This window comes from Podarcis bocagei (assembly GCF_964188305.1).
Source record: "Podarcis bocagei genome assembly, chromosome: 7".
In the NCBI taxonomy this organism is placed as follows: Eukaryota; Metazoa; Chordata; class Lepidosauria; order Squamata; family Lacertidae; genus Podarcis; species Podarcis bocagei.
Window position 1 is genome coordinate 33193547 of NC_138132.1, and position 19957 is coordinate 33213503.

Here is a 19957-nt window from a genome sequence, read left to right on the forward strand (position 1 = left end):
TGATCCTGCGGGAGCTGCATAACTATACATGCCAATGAATTGGTTCTGCCTGCCATTGGCTTTGGCTCCATCTACTGCTGGTCTCCCTGCTTACCACTCTGCCAGTATGTCTGGGCACCAGTTCTCCCTGCCCTCCACTTACATACCCTCCAACATTCATCAGATGGAAATAAGGACATTTCTCATTCCCTCCCCCCACTGACCCCCATTTCTCTCCCCCACCCTGCACAGCATTTCCTATTGGAAGAAGGGCAAGTACCACCACCGCTACACCAGCAGACATGCCCACTGTCCTGAGAAAACCCCTTAATCCTGATTTCATTTCATTGCATTGCATTGTATTTTATTCTTTGGTAGATTTACAAAAAAACACCCACCCACCAATACAGTGGAACCTCGAGTTGCGGGCGCAATCCATCCTGGAGGCACGTCCGCAACTCGAAGAATTCACATCCAGAAGCACCACGCCGGTGCAATTTAGCGCTTCTGCGCATGCACGAAGCATGATTTAGTGCTTCTGTGCATGCGCGAGCAGCGAAATGTGGAAGTAACCGTTCCGGTGCTTCCAGGTTGCTGCGGGACGCAACTTGAAAAGACGTAACCTGAAGCAGATGCAACATGAGGTATGACTGTAAATAAATTTTAGAAATGGGCAAGATTTGACACAGATGCCTAAAACCTTTTTTAAAAATAAAAATAAAAATCAAGACTTGTGCTCTGCTCCATTCCCCCTTTCATCCTGCCCAGAGTAGCCTTGCAGGGCTGGGCCTCTCCAGCAACTGCAGCCTCTCCACCTCCTCTCCCACTCTCCAGTGCTGCTACAACCTGCCCAAGGGACGAGGCTGGCAGGCAGAGGCAACGGGATGCCTCCTTGCAGCCGTGGCTGCCACTGCCACTCAGGACAAGTGCTGGCTTATGACCTGAGTTCAGTGCTGGCGGGGGAAACTGGGACATTCTGGGATCAAATCAGAAGCCACAATGGCTTTTGTAATTCTAGGACTGTCCCTGGAAAATATGGACACTTGGAGGGTTATGCACTTAGCGTTGGAGTTGCAGAAGCCCCCACTCGGTAAACTTAGTGGGAATTTTAGACTGTAGGCTCCTTGGGGACTGAGGATTATCAGTTTTGCTTATGGTACAAAGTGTCGTGTGTATTACCAGCACTGTAAATATGACCAGTGGACTGGAAGGAGGTAGGGGTATCTGCTCACTGAGTACCAGACACATTTAAAAATTATGAGGGAGGGAGGGAGGGGGGAGGTGTGAAGGAAAAGGTGACTCATGTTTGATCTGTCAAATCCTCTCAGCAGTCCTTCAGCTCAAGATATCTTGCAGGCAGTTTTTGTGCAGAAGACTGTCAGGGAGTAATTGAACCATCCTTTAATCCAACAATAGTTTTTCGGTAATGCATCGTGTGTTAATTCCACGCCCATCAGTGTTTGCACAACAGACACCTCCCAGTTGAGTTTTGGCTGGCCTGCAACCAAAGATTCTGTTCTTTTTAAACAATCCATATGTAAAAGTTGCCCTCCAGCTCCTGCCCATTTGTACCTCTCCCTCCTGCCAATTCTCCCTTTCTCTCTCCCTGCTTGCCTTTTCTTTCTTGCATTCCTCTGAGCCACTCCCTCTTCCAACTCTGGGGAAGGTCTATATAGCTCAGTGGCAAAGCAAGTGCTATGCATGTAGGAGGCCTCTGGTTTTGGAGACAAAATACTGTATCCCCGAAGACCAGTTGCTGGAAAATGCAAGAGAGTGCTGCTGTTGCACTCGGGTCATAGGATAATAGAATAGTAGAGTTTAAAAACATCCCATGAAGGACATTCCACCACCCAGGGGTGAATCTAGGCTTTCTTTCACCCAGGGCAAAGACTCAGTTCAGCACCCCCACATGCGAGTTTGCACACATGCACGCACACCCCTCAACACATTTGTTGAGCATAAGATGTTCCCATACAGGGCATTTCTTACTGGATCTATTATAGTGGAGCAGCCTCCAGAGCACTTAATGCACGCTTGTTCCATCAATGACCTGTTGCAGAATAAACTCACAAAAAGCATCTCTGGTCTGGAGGGGTCCAGAGTGGGGTAGAAATCTTGTCACCATTTCCCTTATATGTCAGAGAGAGAAAGAATCTACACTTTTGAAACATAGGAAGCTCCCAATACCTGGCTAGATTATTTGTACTTTTTGCCCATTACTGCCTACTGCTTGGCAGGGGGTTGGACTCGATGGCCCTTGTGGTCTCTTCCAACTCTATGATTCTATGATTCTATTCTAATTATTGGTCTTTTACATCACCTGCTACCAAATCATTTTTTTTTAAAAAAAAACAACAACCCCAGAGATCCTGGCATTTGGACACAGTATCGTGTGGCGCTGTGGGTTAAACCACAGAGCCTAGGACTTGCCGATCAGAAGGTCGGCGGTTTGAATCCCTGCGATGGGGTGCGCTCCCGTTGCTCGGTCCCTGCTCCTGCCAACCTAGCAGTTCAAAAGCACATCAAAGTGCAAGTAGATAAATAGGTACCGCTCCGGCGGAAAGGTAAACGGTGTCTCCGTTTGCTGCTCTGGTTTGCCAGAAGCGGCTTAGTCATGCTGGCCACATGACCCGCAAGCTGTCTGCGGACAAATGCTGACCCCAGAGTCGTCCACAACTGGACCTAATGGTCAGGGGTCCCTTTACCTTTATCTTTTACCTTCTGCATACAAAGCATTATCCTCTGACACTAGCGAGTTGGAGTCCCTTCTCCATCAAGCTATCATTCCCTTCTTTAATATTTACCTATATTTGGGGTTTCTACATTTTCCCACTGCAAAGAAGCCAATTTTGTGGCAAACATGCACTTTTGGCCCCCATCAGAAGCAGAGTGCCTTCCTTCCCCACCACCACCCATCGCTCCACGATGCTAAAGTTGGCCTTTCCCTGGCTAGATATAGCAGCTCCCCAGGAATGGAGACCGAATTGGGGATCTGAACTGAACGGACAGATATGCACATCCAGTTATGATAACCCAGGCGGGGTGCTGGAGTCCATTTCATATTGCTGCATGGACAGCCCACGAAAGTCTCAAGAGGCCGCCTGCAGCAAAATGCCAGGAGCGATGAAGGCAGCTATCAGTCACAGCAAATTGTTGCTGAACATGCACCTTGGAGCACTTCTATCCGTCAGTCGGAGATGCCAGCAGATTAATTCAGCAATGAGCCGAGGTTTATCTTGCCTTTCACAGCTGAATTTTGCCCTCCAGAGTCCTGCACGATTGCGGAGGTGGTGCAGAAATCACAGTGTTTTCGGCCTGGGATTGATCCGGAGGTCACTGCAAGGACCTTCACACCTGGGGACAAGATTGCCTCTCAGATGTTTGTGGCAGGCAACACCAGGCTTGCAAGCAGTAGAAAACACACACAAGGCCCTGCAGTTCCTCTTGCTGGAGGCTGACACATGCACCAGTTTTGCAGGATGGTCAGCAGTGTGCACAAGTGCAGTAGCAACTGTGAAGCTGAAGTTAGCCAGTGGTCACAAAGAGGCCCTTTCCACATGCTCAGGAGCATTTCCCCTTTGTTTCTTATTTTACATATTGGTACATGCCACCCCAATCTCTGAGTGGTGCAAGATTCCAGGGGTACCAGGTGTGCTTACCAGGATCTGTGTCCCCTTTTGGACAATGGGGCACAGCAGAGTCTGCAGTGTCTTTATGATATATGGTTTATTTGAACATATATACAACCTGTGCCTCATGAAGGGGGTTCTGAGCATCCCATCCCATGAGGGGCCAGCCTCTTACAAAGGCAGTAGCAGCCTTGCCTTTTCCTGAGAACAGTCACATCCCACCTGCTCTCACCTTGCTAACCTAAGCCCTGGTATTCTGTAACACAGAGAGAGGCCCCACTCATCTGTATTCCCACACCTAGTTCTATGATGCTTTTGCAGTGCTTACACCCCCAGACTCTCACCTCAAAGGCTGACTTCATTGCCTTTGAACCCATGTTGATTTCACAGGATTAAGAATGTCGGACACACAATCCAGCACACTGGGTCTGATTTAATGAGCCTTCACACATGCTAATTAAAGGATTAACAGAATATCACACAGCTTAAATACACACCCAGAAATTGGACTATATGACCCTTGAGATCCCTTCCAACTCTATGATTCAATTATTCTACCTTAAATACACATGAATCTGGCTATCATCTCTAAGGAAATTAGCTTTGACATCCCCAAACCTTAATTGAATTCTAGCACCTATCAATCTATAACATTATCAGGGGGAGCAGCCTGATGTTTTGCATATTCTTCCTCTGCCTCACCTTCCTCTCTTTCTTCTGTTGATTCCCTGGTGCTGAATTTTAAAGTGTAAGCTCTTTGAAGCAGAGGCTTGATTCCATATGCGATAATGGGGTGGATAACCAAGTTCTTGCCCCAAGGCCACCTTCATCCTTGACACCAAACCATTGTATTGTTGCTCACACCTCAATCTCCAGGCAGCAAGAGATTTCAGGGGTTCCTGTTCCTGTGCTTGCCCCAGGGTTCCATTTCCTTGGAATGAAAAGTCAATGGAGACTGTAGTGTCTTTAGGATATATGGTTTCATTTACACGTATATACAACCTGACCATAGGCTGGAGGGGATCTCAGCAGCAACACCCCAACAGATCTTGCTTCCCCATTAGGGTTACAGGGAATCCCCAAGCTCTTGGAACCAGCACCGAGCAAGACAAGCCTCAGTCTTGACAGTCTTGACACTTCCAGCATCAGCCAAAACTCACATACAAATCTCTGGCCATTGTACTGCTGCTACCTTACAAGGTGATGTCTCTTCCAACTAGGTGAGGTGAGGGGGTGTTACTCCCTCTATGGACTAGTAAATGGCAGCACTTAAGAGGCCAGCTGAGACCATAACCTTAACAAAAGTTAACCAGGTTTCCTCTTGTAGATTGTAACCTCACAGTCACATGATCACAGGTTGGAAGGGACTCATGGGCATCATCCAGACTGACACCACCCCCAACCTATAACAGTATGTTAAGAAAATTAAGGGGGAAAGGCAGCCCTAAAAGACATTGCCACCTCACACAGTGTTGCGTGAATTAGCCACAGTAATCATCAAAACGATTTGGATCCCATCTTTCATCGGTGTCATAGTTTTGGAACCTTTCTTTAGTGCCAAAAGGATTTGCATATATTCAACACTGAAACTTGAATTAATTAATGCTGAGAACTGCTGCAACTCTTTCAGTTGGATGTTTTTCAGTTTGCTTTGCTGGCACTTTAATTAACGGTAGGGCTCAGCTTTAGTTCATTAAAAGTTACACATTATTTCCAGTAGAATCCTGACTTCACTTACTGTAAGATGTGAAAAGGGAAAGCGTGTACAAAGCCAAACTGCCTCCGCAAAGGGTGCAGACCACCTGAAACCCAACATTCATTCCAAACACCAGGAGCCTGGATCCATTTCTGTGGATTTCTCTGAGGTGTATTGCACAACACAATCTTAGTGATCCATCTACATCCCATTAAGGAACTGGTCGTCTGTGTCGGCCATGATGGTTCTCTTACCTTCCTGAGGAGCAAGCAATTTCCCTCCTCTGCTGGTGCCAAAGACGATGCCAAACAAGCACAAGATGGAAAAAGGGGTTCCCCACATGGTGGGTCTTTGGTAGCCCAGGAAGGCACTGCTGGGAATGCTGCACCTAGAAGAGAGAGGGAGCAGATGTCAGCAAAAGCCCCTTGAGAAAAGAGAAGCGTCAACCTTCTGCCATTTCATTGGAACAACAAAAGACCCACCTTCTATCTCAGCAGCTAATTATCCCTGCTCCTCCCCTTCCCAACCCAGTGGTAATATTAGCTACTAAAGGGAGATAAGATAAGCAGACTATGATTCCCTCCAGCTTTCTCTGTCTGCTTCAGGAAGAGCATCAGAATTCAACACTCAGAGCCTGGCTATTTAACACTACTTTCCAAGTGATGACTGTACCTCATAGTCAGGATCTAAGTCACGGTAGCCAACATAATGCCCTCCAGATACTTTTGGACTCCAACTCCCAGCAATCCCATTTGGAGGGCACCAAGTTGGCTACTTCTTACCCTAAGTGGTGCTAAATTAGGGGTACACGACTGCTCTGTACAACCTCAAGGCATGCCACCCATCCTTTCAAAGCCCTTTAAGGTGGTTGCAAAATTTCAGTCCTGTTTTGCCCAAATTTGCATCAAAATGTCATTTTCAGCAATATCCACTGGCTGCAGCGATAAGCCTCTGGTGGTTGTGTGGTGGAGTGTGTGTGTGTGTGTAATGAGTAGAGCCCAGATTAGCTGCTACATCTGGAAAGCTGCTTTCAGGGAATCGTGGTTTAGCGTTGCACAGCTTCTGTGGACTCCTTGATGTGAAGCAATTATGGGAGCCTTCTGGTGCTAAGGGATGAGCTGACAGGATATTTTGTAGAATTGTTTGTAGTTCAAATTAGTGTCTCCTCTTTTCTTCTTTTTTATTTGCTCTCAGTGGAAACCCTGCTTACAACCCCAGCCTCTGGAATGACGAGTCTTCTGGAAGAAGGTCCATTATGACAGATGTCAGGGGTTCAGGAGCAGAGGCAAGAGCAAGGGAGGAAACAGAGAGCGAAGGGGAGGAGGCAGAAGAAAAGATGAGTGATGACTACGACCCGAGATCTCCGAGCCTTTCCAGTGAATCAGAAGATTCACAGAAAGGAGCACCAGTGGCCAGGGCAAGGGGGGAGTCTAGGGGGGCACCCCAGGAAGATAGAGCCAGAGGGGACTCAGAGGAGAGCAGTTGGAAATCGGGACCAGCGTCACCGCCAGAGAGCAGGGAAGAGGAAGGGAGCCAGGGAGCAAGCGCTGGCAGCTCACAACAGGGGGGAGGGCATGAGTCAGGAGTGGCCACACCTCCATCGGGGAGCGAAGAAACGGTCAGACGGAAAGTGGAAGGTTGGGCGCGCGCGCCAAGTTCAAATGCACAGGAAAGTGACGCAGTAGGCAGCCCTGAAAGAGAGCCAGGTCCTAAAGCCCGGCGCAAGGAGACCGGGGGGTCCGGGGGGTCGGCGTCAGAAGAATCCCGGAAGGAAGAGACCCCGGGGGGCAGAGGGACCCAGAGGGGAACAGTCAGGCGGAAAAGGTGGAGCAGGGCTAGGATATTAAGTTGGTGCACAAGGGGCGGAGACTCAGACGGAGCTTCGCCGATCTAGCCACTAGACGTAGAGTTGCACGCAGCAGCGTGAGAATGGAAACTGTAATTCAATAAAGACTTTTACTTAATGATCGCTGGCTAGCGTGATCCTCTGTGAGCTAGGATCTGGAAGCAGCTCTGACAGTAAGCTCCGTCACTCAATTGTGGGCATCTACAGCCTCGAGGAGAGGAGAGAAGCAGGTGCCTACTAGCGGGCTCACGAACGGCAGCCGACATGACGGCTGAGCAGCAGATAGCGGAACTCAGAGAAGCAGTGTCACAACTGAATGCCGAGGCTCTCGCATCCAGGAAGAGAGAGGAGGAGGCAGCTGCCGCCTGCAGGGATCTCCAGGTCAGGTTGGACATGCTTACGAAGCAAGGGCAACTGACACCCAGACAGGAGGGAATTGGGTTGGCGAGACGAACAGGCGGTCTGGTCTCTCACTTCGATGGGAACCTGCAACAGTACCCCAATTTTAGAGCAGACGTAATGTGCGCACTGCAACTGCTGAATAAAGACTTTAGAGATGAGCAAGAGAAAGTGGGATTCATCATGTCCCATTTGCATGGGGATGCTAAAGCATGGCTGCGCAATTTGTGGAGGGATAATGATCCGGCGCTCCAAAATGCGGATGCCTTTATTAAAGCGATGGATGGATGTTTTTTATCAAGCATTGACGTGGATCTTGCTCGGCAGCAGATACATGGACTGAAGCAAGGAAGGGCCAGCGTAAGGCAGTACCATGCCCGCTTTTTCGCTTTGGTCAGTGCCCTGGAATGGGACAGAGATTCGGCCCCTGTAAGAGACCTGTTTTGGGAGGGATTGCACGGCTCTGTGAAAGATGAAATTGCGAGGGGGGAGAGACCCCGGACCACGCAGGAGATCGTTCAGAGGGCGCTGGCGGTGGGGGTGCGGCTGGAAGAACGTCCGTGGAGCAGGGACGAAGGGCGTGGAGGGCGTGAACCAGCCAGGGGCTCCTCCTTCCTTCCCAGAGAAGCAGCGCGTGCGCAATCCACGCCTCCGTCTGGAGGAGGGACAGAACCTATGGAGGTTGGAAGTGCAAGGGCTCAGTCAGCAGCCAGAGCCCTAGCACCGACAACAGTGACGGCGAAGCCTCCTAGAGGGAACAGGAAGTGTTACATCTGCGAGGAGCCAGGGCATATGGCGAAAGAGTGTCCCCGGAGGCTCCGCAAGCACACTGCAGCCTCAGCAATGGTGACTGCAGCAACGCAGCACGGAGGACCACAGCAGGGAAACGACGCAGTCTGGCTGGAGGAAGAGGCACTGGGGCCCAGCCAGACGTGTCAGTGAAGCAGTCCCCAGAGATTTTACAGCCCGTGAACCCCCTCCCGCCCAAACCAGTAGTGAGGCTCACCGCATCGCTCCAGCTGCCCAATGGAATCACCATGGACGTGCCAATCACCATTGACTCAGGAAGCAATGCGGACTTTATAGGGCAAGACTTTGTCGACCGGCACGCTATACAGTTGCTGCCGGCCACGCTGCCCCTGCAGGTTGTCACGGTGGATGGCAGGGAGCTGCTCGGGGGGCAAGTGGTGAAGCAGACGCCACCAATGGTGATGCGACTTGGGAATCACAGGGAAATCATCAGCTTCAACGTCACTCAACTATCGGACACGCCCATTGTATTGGGCATGAGTTGGCTGGACAAGCACAGCCCAACGCTGGCGTGGTACCAGAGGCAGCTGACCTTCGGCTCTTCCTTTTGTGCTGAACACTGCATCGTGCCCCGGCAGGAAGGAGAGGAAGAGGAGACACAGCTGCTGCTAGGCACGCTGCAAGCGATTCCCCACAAGTACGCAGAATTTTTGGAGGTTTTCTGCGAGAAGGAGGCAGACAGGCTACCCCCTCACAGACCATATGACTGCAAAATTGACCTGCTGCCGGGGGCGGCGCTGCCTAAAGGGAAGCTGTATTCCATGTCTGAGGACGAACTGCAAGAACTCAAGGAGTTCATAGATCATAATTTGGAGCGCGGTTTCATCCGGGAGTCCAAGGCAGCGGGGGGCAGTCCGGTATTCTTTGTTAAGAAGCGGGACACGCCCCAAAAAAGACTGGTCGTGGACTATCGCATCTTAAACAGTGTGACCAAGCCATCGGACTTCCCCATGCCCCGGATCGACGACCTCCTCGCTAAGGTACGGAAGGGCAGCGTGTTCACCAAGTTAGACCTGCGAGGGGCGTACAACCTCATTCGCATGCGGGAAGGAGATGAGTGGAAGACAGCCATGTTCACGCCACTGGGCACCTACGAATATAGAGTCATGCCTTTTGGATTGCAAAATGGCTCCCACGTTTTTCAAGCATTCATGCATCACGTGCTGGCGGGACTTCTCTACAAGACGTGCGTCTGTTTCTTAGATGACATCCTGATCTTTTCGGAATCGCAGCAGGAGCATGACAGACACGTCAAGGAAGTGCTGAGCAGGCTAAAGCAGCATAGGCTCTACGCCAAGCTGGAGAAGTGCCAATTCGACGTGACTGAGGTGGATTTTCTGGGCTACAAGCTGTCTGACAAGGGGCTCGCCATGGACAGCGCCAAGGTGCGAGCGGTGTTGGATTGGAAAAGCCCACGCAACCGGAAGGAGGTCCAACGGTTTGTCGGCTTTGCGAACTTCTATCGCAAGTTTATCAAAGGCTTCGCTATGCAGACAGCGGCCATCACGGACACGCTTAGCTCCAAGAAAAAGAGGTTCATCTGGACAGAGCAGGCGGAGCAGTCCTTTCAGGCACTCAAGCGTCTCTTCGCGTCGGAGGAGCAGCTGCTGCATGTCGATCCCAGCAGGCCGATGAGGGTCGAGACAGACGCCTCGGACAGAGCCGTGGGGGCCGTCCTGCTGCAGAAAAACCCGCAGGGGGTTTGGCGGCCGGGAGCGTTTTACTCCAGGAAGCTCAGCAAGTCCGAGCAGAACTACACCATCTGGGACAGGGAGTTGCTGGCCATTCATGCAGCGTTCAAAGCCTGGAGGCACTTCCTGATCGGCGCCAAGCACACGGTGCAAGTTTGCACGGACCACAAGAATCTGGAGCACTGGCGCACGGCACAGTTCCTGAACCAGAGGCAGATACGTTGGGCTGAGTTCTTTGCGAACTTCGACTTCCGAATAGAGTATGTCCCGGGGGACACCAACATCATGGCGGACGCTCTCTCCCGTAAGCTACAGTATCTGGAGGACGCAACGCCAGCGGCCGCCATGCACATCTTCGCACCGACAGTGTGGGCGTGCGCCGTGGCAACCGTGGACCTGGATGCGGTGCGACGAGCGTTGCAGGATGACTCCTTCGCGCAAGCAAAGATGGCAGAGGTGCAAAGGGGCACGGCAGCGACCGACGGGTTCCAGCTGAGAGATGGATTGCTCATCCGTAAAGGGGCCATCTACGTGCCGGGAGACGAACTTCGCGCCAAGGTGCTGCAGCAGCAGCTGCACGATGCGCCCACTGCCGGGCACTTTGGCAAGGAGAAGACGGTGGAATTAGTCGCCAGGGATTTCTGGTGGCCCGGAATGAGAGGGGAGGTCGCGGACTACGTGGCGAGGTGTGACACCTGCCAGAGGGCCAAGCCAGTGCACAGACCGCCGGCCGGACTGTTGGAACCGCTGCAAACTCCGGTCGAACCATGGGAGAGGGTGGCCCTGGACTTTGTCACGGATCTGCCCAGCTCGAGGGGCAAGACGGCAGTGCTGGTGGTGGTGGACTTGTTTTCCAAGATGGCACATTTCATTCCGTGCGCTAAGGTGGCCACGGCGGAGCAAACCGCCAAACTGTTCATAGACCACGTGTTCAAGGTTCACGGTCTGCCACGGTCTATTCTGTCCGACCGGGGGCAGCAGTTCATCTCGAATTTCTGGCAGAAGCTGATGGGCTTCCTGAACGTCAAGATCAACCTGGCGTCGGCGAGACACCCGCAGACCAACGGGCAAGCGGAGCGGGTCAATGCCATCATGCAGCAGTACCTGAGATGTTATGCGAATCAACAGCCTGCGACGTGGGTGGATTACCTGCCGCTCGCCGAGTTCGCCTACAACAACACGAAGCACGTGTCCACGGGGGTCACGCCGTTCTTCGCCAACAACGGGAGGCACCCCAGAACCTTCCCGGGACTGGAAAGAATGGGGGAGGGGGAGCCGCAGACAGCAGATGCGTTTGCGTCGGAGTTGCAGGAAGTCCACGATCAGCTGCGGCGGCACTTGGAGCTGGCCAAACACGCATACAAGGTACAAGCGGACAAACACAGACGGGTTGGCGAAGAGATCCATGTGGGAGACTGGGTCTGGTTAGCAGCCCACGCAGTGCCGGCCAGGTCGTTGGCCAAGAAGAAACTAGGGCATAAGCAACTGGGGCCCTACCAAGTCGAAGAGCAGGTCAACCCGGTAGCTTTCAGGCTGGCGCTTCCGGAGGGTTCCAGAATGCATCCGGTGTTCCACAGATCGGTGCTCACTCCCTACAAGGCACCGCACAGGTTTCAGGAACCCAGAATGGCACCGAGTCCACTCAGAGAAAGAACCGGGCACGCGGGAGTGGCACAGGAGGAGCGCATCAACGAAGTCACGGAGATTTTGGACTCCAGATGGGGGGAAGAGGGGGTAGAATACTTTCTCGCCAAGGAGGGCACCCCGGCCAGTGCGAACAGCTGGGTGCCGGGCTACGCCTTGGACGAACCTCTGCTCAAAGACGAGTTTCATGCCCTCTTCCCACATAGGCCAATGCCAGAAGACTTTTTCGACGACTGGCTTTTCACGCCCACGCTTTCTGCCAGCACGTTCCGGGGGTTCGACTCGGACGAGGACCCGATACGAGACGCCCGTTCCCCGGAGGGGTCCCCCTCGGGATCTGCCTCAGAACCCTCGTATTGGTGGGACGACAGACCAGAGGAGCAGTGGCGCAGGAAGTGGCTGGAAGGTCCAGGACGAGCGACGCCGCCAGGAGGAAGTGAGGGAGAGACGGACATGGACGTTTTCGGGGACGACCCTGGTTTCGAGCACGGCGGCACAGAGATGGAAGCGGAGGTGACCGTCGTCGACGAGGGCAGGGAGGAAGAACCGGGAGACTTCAGATGGAGGCCCGCCACGGGAAGCGAACGGTATCCGACGTTCGTCCCTTTGACACAGCAGCACCCAGCTCCCGCACCGAAAGGAGGGGAGGGGGGAACGGGGGGCTTCGAGGGGGGGATGGATGTCAGGGGTTCAGGAGCAGAGGCAAGAGCAAGGGAGGAAACAGAGAGCGAAGGGGAGGAGGCAGAAGAAAAGATGAGTGATGACGACGACCCGAGATCTCCGAGCCTTTCCAGTGAATCAGAAGATTCACAGAAAGGAGCACCAGTGGCCAGGGCAAGGGGGGAGTCTAGGGGGGCACCCCAGGAAGATAGAGCCAGAGGGGACTCAGAGGAGAGCAGTTGGAAATCGGGACCAGCGTCACCGCCAGAGAGCAGGGAAGAGGAAGGGAGCCAGGGAGGAAGCGCTGGCAGCTCACAACAGGGGGGAGGGCATGAGTCAGGAGTGGCCACACCTCCATCGGGGAGCGAAGAAACGGTCAGACGGAAAGTGGAAGGTTGGGCGCGCGTGCCAAGTTCAAATGCACAGGAAAGTGACGCAGTAGGCAGCCCTGAAAGAGAGCCAGGTCCTAAAGCCCGGCGCAAGGAGACCGGGGGGTCCGGGGGGTCGGCGTCAGAAGAATCCCGGAAGGAAGAGACCCCGGGGGGCAGAGGGACCCAGAGGAGAACAGTCAGGCGGAAAAGGTGGAGCAGGGCTAGGATATTAAGTTGGTGCACAAGGGGCGGAGACTCAGACGGAGCTTCGCCGATCTAGCCACTAGACGTAGAGTTGCACGCAGCAGCGTGAGAATGGAAACTGTAATTCAATAAAGACTTTTACTTAATGATCGCTGGCTAGCGTGATCCTGTGAGCTAGGATCTGGAAGCAGCTCTGACAACAGGGGAGAGCCGAGTAAAGGAAGACCAAGTGTCCCCGACTCATTTTTGGCTAAATTTCCCCCGGCCCAATTTTGCTCCTGGCCTGTACCTTGGATGAAACTTCAAACACAAGAAGAAACTGGTGTTTGCAGAGGGGGGTTATTTGTTCCAAGAGTGGCGAGATGTGTGCCAGTGTCCAGAAAACAGGATAGAAATATTTTTGGGGTGCGTCGGGATGGTTAGCAAGGCTGCAACTGAACTTTGGAGGACTGATTTTGCCAGCTCAGGAAAGAACCTGCTGTAAACTCCGTTATTATTCCAGTAACTAGTCGTGGCACATGAGGAATGGTGTTGGAGAGGCAGGGGTTCCTTGTTTGCAACAATGTTCCTACTTGCTGAGCTGGGGTGGGGTGAACCTGGGGAGCACAAGGTTTGTAGCCATGGCATCAACAACCAAAAACTATCCCGACCCTGCTGCTGCCCTGCTCTGTCCCCTTCTGGGCAGCCTCATCTCACAGCTACTAAGATTAACTTCCCCACTGAAACCTGATGAATTTCCATATAACTAACTTTGGTTGGAAGGAAATCAGCCCTGAGTGCTCACTGGAAGGACAGATTGTGAAGCTGAGGCTCCAATACTTTGGCCACATCATGAGAAGAGAAGACTCCCTGGAAAAGATCCTGATGTTGGGAAAGATGGAGGGCACAAGGAGAAGGGGATGACAGAGGACAAGATGGTTGGACAGTGTTCTCGAAGCTACCAGCATGAGTTTGACCAAACTGCGGGAGGCAGTGGAAGACAAGAGTGCCTGGCGTGCTCTGGTCCATGGGGTCATGAAGAGTCGGACACGACTAAAAGACTAAACAACAACAAGAACAACTTTGGTTGGCTTGTCCCCTGTGGGTTGTATCCAATGTTAGTCCTATGCAGAGTAGACCCACTGATTGCAATTTCAATGGGTCCACTCTGAGTATCAACGTAGTTGGAGAAGACCATATGTCTTTAATACAAAATGTTAATTTACAATGTCTCGATATCCAGAAATCATTGGTTGTTTAACCTCTGAATGGATCGGACTATGCCGATTCACTCACTCACTCACTCACTCAATCAATCAATCAATCAATCAATCAGTCATTTCATTTGTATGCCACCTTTCCAAGGTTAAAACCATGCTCAAGGCGGCATGCAACATATTAAGAATTACGTAAGTACAAACATAATAAAAATAGGCATAAGCAATAAACGAAACATCAAAAAGCACACAACCAAGTTGAACAATTTCCACATAAATCGTAAGATACAAAATAAAGATACAAAAAAAAAACAGTGACAACAGCAACAAACCCACTCTCACTAAAAAAAACCCTAAGCAACACCCCAGCCCAAGATAAAGTTCAGCAGCCTCAGTTTTTGTAGATGGAGTCAGTCAGGGCCTTTCCTTCCCAGCCCAGGTGGGAAAACGCCTGCAAGGCAGGGAGTAGGTCTTTCAGGAATCACAGCCAAGTTTCCAGTCTGCAGATGGGGGAGGGCACCAATTCTGGACCCTTCCTCTATGTTTTCCTCAGTAGGGGGAGCACAGGAGGAGGTTCCAAGTTCACAAGAAGAGCTAAAAGCATCCAAAGGCATCCAACATCCTATTCACACAGTGGCCAATCAGTAACTAGCCACCTACAACTGCTCCACTATGTGTTTTCTTCTTATTATTATTCTTCTTCCTCCTCCTCCTCCTCCTCCTATCCTATAACCAAACTTTTCCCTGCCCATCTCAGGCTGGACCAACTATTGCAGATAGGAATTTACACACACTTACCCCTGAATGCTTTTGTAAGTCTTATCAAAAGTCTTCAGACTCCCTTTGAAATCCCTCACATCTCCCTTCCATCTCCAGAGTCTGCTCAGTTTTTTCTTTTGCCAAACCACAGTCTCGGTTATGGTATTTATGGGATACCCTTTGTAAAATGGTTTGAGTCTCCTCAGATTTCTCCTGGGTTTAGTCTGAAGAGAACAGTGTTGACTCCAGGTTTTGGAGGGACTCTGGGGAAAGGACTCTCTGTGACCCCCCTCCCCCAGTGATCCTACCTCCTCACCACACCAGGTCTAGGGGGCTCTTGTCAGTGGGCCCACTCCTGGGGTGCAGTCCCATGGCTTAAATTTTGCCCAAGTGAAATTCCGTCACATAATTCTCTTTGGACTCCATCTTTACTTCCAGGGGGAATGTCTGGACTCCCTGGAAGCTTGCTGTGCCTTTCCAGAGACACAGAGGTTTAACCTTCTTCTGCAAATTGTGTTTTACGAGGACTTGGGAGCGCCTGTAGCAAAATAGCCCAGGGATTGTGCACACATTCCTAACCCAGGGAAACAAGCCATTCTGAATAACACCGGGAAATTGGAGATTTATGAAGGGCCTGCCCAGGAGTGAACTGTTGAGATATTTTATTTATATTTATTTATTGAAAGCATTTATTTACAGCCCTACATAAAACTCACTTTATGAGTCCCCTAACACAAATGTAAATAAAAAAAAGAGAGTAAAGCTATTTGGTTAAAACTACTGATGAAGCCAGTGTCAATAAGGCTGAGGGAGGCCACACTCAAACTGTGAAGCTAAGTCACATGAACCATGGTGCAATCGGATAGGAACAATGTCCTACAAGTGGTAGATGTATTCAGTGGTGCAGGGATTTTGGTCTAGAGTAGTCCAAGTAATTACTACGGTAAAATCAAATTGTGTTTCTAGATCCAGGACTGGTTCTCCTATCATCCCCCCCCCCCATGAATGGCTTGATATGCCTTATCATTTGTTTCTCAGCGACAGCTAGAATGGAAATTGCCCATCAATGGAAACAAGTCAACATGCTTCACTATTCAAGGATGGTGGACCATAATGTGGCCAGAAAAAAATTGACCCAACAGCAATGTGTTTTGAGGGCTGAAAGTAAATGCGATAAATTAATCTGAAGGCAGTTGGAATCCCCATTTGTGTCATTAGCAAGGCACGGAGACCTTATAATACTACCAACTACTAAAAAACTCATTACCAAACTTAAAACCATGGAGAGACCTGGTTTGAACAAAGACATTGGATTCTTATCTCATTATACATGACTTAGCCATTTTTCACGTTCTCACCCCTTGCCTTTTCCAGTAAGACCTATTGCAGTCGTTAAGAGTCGTCAACAGGCTCATCTCAGCTATCTGCCAATCTCCCATTCCCACCACCCTTCTGAGTAATACCCCTCCCACCTTCTCTCTATATAGAAGGATCTGGCAACTTCTGTTTCAGTGTATCTGAAGAAGTGTGCATGCACACGAAAGCTCATACCAAGAACTAACTTAGTTGGTCTTTAAGGTGCTACTGGAAGGAATTTTTTTTATTTTAAAAAACATAACAAACCAAACCAAACCAAACCAAACCAAACCAACCAAACAAACAAATCCCTTTTGGCTGGACCTATTACCCAGACACCTTCTTGATTAAATTGTTCCTACAGATTCTCAAGCTGCTCTTTATCTCTGGACGTGACCCTCTGGGCGTGATGCCTGACACTTCTTTGATGTGCACTGTTATGTCATGTCCTGTTTGTGTTGTTATTGCATCCTACCATATGCATCACTATGCAACACCTTTTAGAAAGAAAGAATAAATTTTTAAAAAACACAGAACCTGCACATAGATAAAAACAGTAAGTAAGAGTTCAATCCACAGAAGAGACACTTCAGCAATTTAAAAGGCCTGGGAAACCAAAAGTGTGCTCTGCCTGATGTCAAAAGGAAAACCACATGGACGCCAAGTCAGCATCCTAGAGATCAGGCAATGATCCATTGTCAGGGTGCTACAGGCATAGATGCTGCCTTCCTCATTTGCCACCTGCTTCACCTCACACCTGACCAAGGCAGCACTTGACGAAAATATTTAGTGAGTGGCCTAAGAGGGCACAGGCAGATCAACACGGGAGAAAACATTCTGTCAGGCCCCCTGAGCTCTAAGCCCTTTAAGGCTTTGAAAGCAATTACCAGCACTTTGAATGGGACTCTGAAGCAGAGGCCAGCAAAGCTCTCTTAAATGCATGGGTTATAGCCCAAATCAATTGCCCCAGCATTTGAAAGATTTTTGAAATCTCTCCAAGGCAGAGGCTTCCACCTCCTCTGCCAGCGCTTTCCCACTTAGCGCAGCCCAGGCTCCCCTGTGAGTAGGGAAGTGGGGTGCCCCACCAGCTGGCACACTCGTCGTCATCCCTCCTACCTTGGCTACCTGTGCAGTGACTCACTGTTCCCTTCTAGTTTTAAAGCTAACCGTGATGTTAGAAGGACATCCGCACCAGTCTTTCCATGAACCGTAGCTGATGCCAAGCCACATTTTGCAACTGTGATTAAAAGAACCAGCTTTACATGCTTGGGTTTGGGCTAATTATTGGGTAACTAAAACACCAGTGCAGACAGAATGCTAGCCACAGTTAGCTCCAAAACTGAAAGGGAGGGGGGGGGTGGAAATAGGACACTGCAAAGCATTCCCAAACAGCAGTCCATGGTAAGCTCTGCAATGTCCCTACACATTTAGGAGAACTTCAAGCATGGTGAGCCAAATTCAGATGCACATTTATGTGCTGCATAAATGAAACACAGGAAGTTATGCAGGTATCTTGGCCCCTTCATAGTATACATTGCTTTAAATAATTTGAGGAACCTGGCTCTAGTCATCAAGTTAATCTTTGCAGGGGTGTTTGCACTGGATGGCATGAGGAACTAAGGAGGGGCAAAAGGAGGGGCAAATCCCTCTATTTACACTTTGTGCCAATTTGACCGGTGCTCATTAATAAGTCTATCCTGTTCTGTTTCCCCATTAATCTGTTTTTCTATAGAAAATCTCTACAGAAACTGGTATTTAAGCAAGTTTTTAAATGCATATTTATGTATTCCTATATGTAATTTGTTCTAAAATATGCACATTTGTATGCAATTTGGTGCTTTCTGAGCCAAGATCACAAAAATCCTGAGAATTCTGAAATCGGAAGGTTAACTATGTCCCAAGCTATGTTTGGAAGGTGCGGGTTAGGTCAATTTGCAGGGCATTCATCTAGATGACCCTTTGCGTCTCTTCCAATCCACCATTCAATTGTTCTATGAATTTGCTGAAATACCTGGCCCAAACAAAATTCTCCTCCACCCTATGCCAGGCCATATCCTACAGTGAGCAGCTCCACAAACTGGCATAATAATAATAATAATAATAATAATAATAATAATAATAATAATAATAATCCTGGTTCATTTTAGCTGATCTGCCTTGAAGCAGGGAGTGGGAATCTCCAAAGTGATTAAGTTTTAAATGGAGGGAAAAACTTGCAAGGCACCATCTGGAGATCTGCATTTATGATCCTCCTTTGATCCCAGGTTGATTGATGTGTCAAATGAAAGGGGGAGGGAGGGAATTCACACTCCTGTGTAAATTCTGCAAGTTAGATAAATAATAAAAAGGGGGCCTCACATAGCCCACATTACAATTTCCTCGCAGGTGTGTGTACAGAAAGCTTGTGCTAAATCCCCTTCCAACAATTACCCCTTTTCTTCACCTCCTGTTAAAGGTGCCCTGTTTCCAGAAGGATACAGTCATGCTTTTTGCTTGAAAAGAAGCTTCTCCTAAGAGGCAAGGATTCCTCTCATTGCCCCCCTTAAAACAGGATTTATTGCACATAAAGCACATCTGGAGGTGTTTATGGAAAGGTACATGATGCATTACAAAGCCTCTGTCTTTGCTCCTACGCATCTCCCTAAGCTTACACTATACAGACCCACACCCAACAACACAGAGCCCTAAAGCTAAGCAAATTTAAGATAACTCTGAGAGCTGCTTTTTAGGCGGGTTCTGGAAGGATTTCATCCAGGAGTCAACCATGGTGATAAAGCATGAGATCCACGGTGGTATGGCAAACTTGCAGCAGCTTAGCTAATCACCTCCCTCAGCTTAGGTGGCCTGAAAACCGTACCTGAAAAGTTGTCTTCCAGCTGACACCCCCCTCCCCCTGCTTTGCTTCAAACAGCATCCTTGCTTCAGCAAGCAAAATCACCTAGGAGCAAAAAGTTCTCGCAGCCCTGCAAACAGATGTTCAAGAGAGAGAGAGAGTTCTGAATCAAACTGGGAGGGATTAGTTCTCTTACCTGTCGGAGGTGCTACACACAGCTGGCCATATTCCTAAGCAGTGGGGGAAGAGGAGCGTTGGAGAGCAATTGTGTCCCCAGCAAGCAAGCAAACTAGCAGGGAGCTTGCAGCCCACGTCACCATCAGATCTGGCAAGCCTCCTCTCCAACTTTTCAGTTGTTTGCAACTCCCCCCCCCCCTTATTTTTGGCTGGTGTGCAAGACAGAAAGAGCGGAGAATCGGTGGAGCAGAGGCAACGAGGAGAACAGATCCCAGCTTCTGCTGCAGAGCAGGCTTGATGGGGTCCTTACAGAGTTTTTGACAGCTCAGAACCCAGATAGCTCTTCTTTTAGACTCTCCCTCTTGAGTTGGAAAATTGAAGGTTCTCCCCCCCCCGCCCTGCCCCCCCCAACTGCCTTAAGCGCTTGAGGCTGCCTCTGTGACGAAACGCTCGTTCTCTGCCAGGCCCCTGCGCTGGAAGCAAAGAGCTATTAAACGTGCCGGAATGCCAAGAGAGCTTAATCAAGCCCAGCTGGGACAGGAACAAAGGCCTACAGGCAACGAAAGCCACAGCCACCTCATCCGCTGCTCTGCTCTCTCTATAGTGCTCTCTCTCTCTCTTTGCCTTCCTAATGTTTGACACGTCTTAATGAGATTGTTCAGGGCCAAGGAGTTGCTGCAGGTGGAAGCCAAGCTGACAACCCATTC

The 19957-nt window shown here is 50.1% G+C and overlaps 1 protein-coding gene across 5 annotated transcripts in view; it reads right to left on the reverse strand.

Annotated features, from left to right (window-relative positions):
* COL16A1 (collagen type XVI alpha 1 chain) overlaps positions 1–19620 on the reverse strand; it is a 142777-nt gene extending 123157 nt beyond the window's left edge. For all 5 annotated transcript variants that reach the window (XM_081200005.1, XM_081200003.1, XM_081200004.1 and 2 more), the window contains exons 1-2: positions 19270–19620; positions 5559–5692 (exon numbers count right to left, since the gene is read on the reverse strand). In XM_081200005.1, the coding sequence (XP_081056131.1) occupies positions 5559–5646 (88 nt within the window). In that variant the 5' untranslated portion in view covers positions 5647–5692; positions 19270–19620. The remainder of the gene's footprint in view (positions 1–5558; positions 5693–19269) is intronic.
* Between the last annotated feature and the right edge of the window lie 337 nt (positions 19621–19957).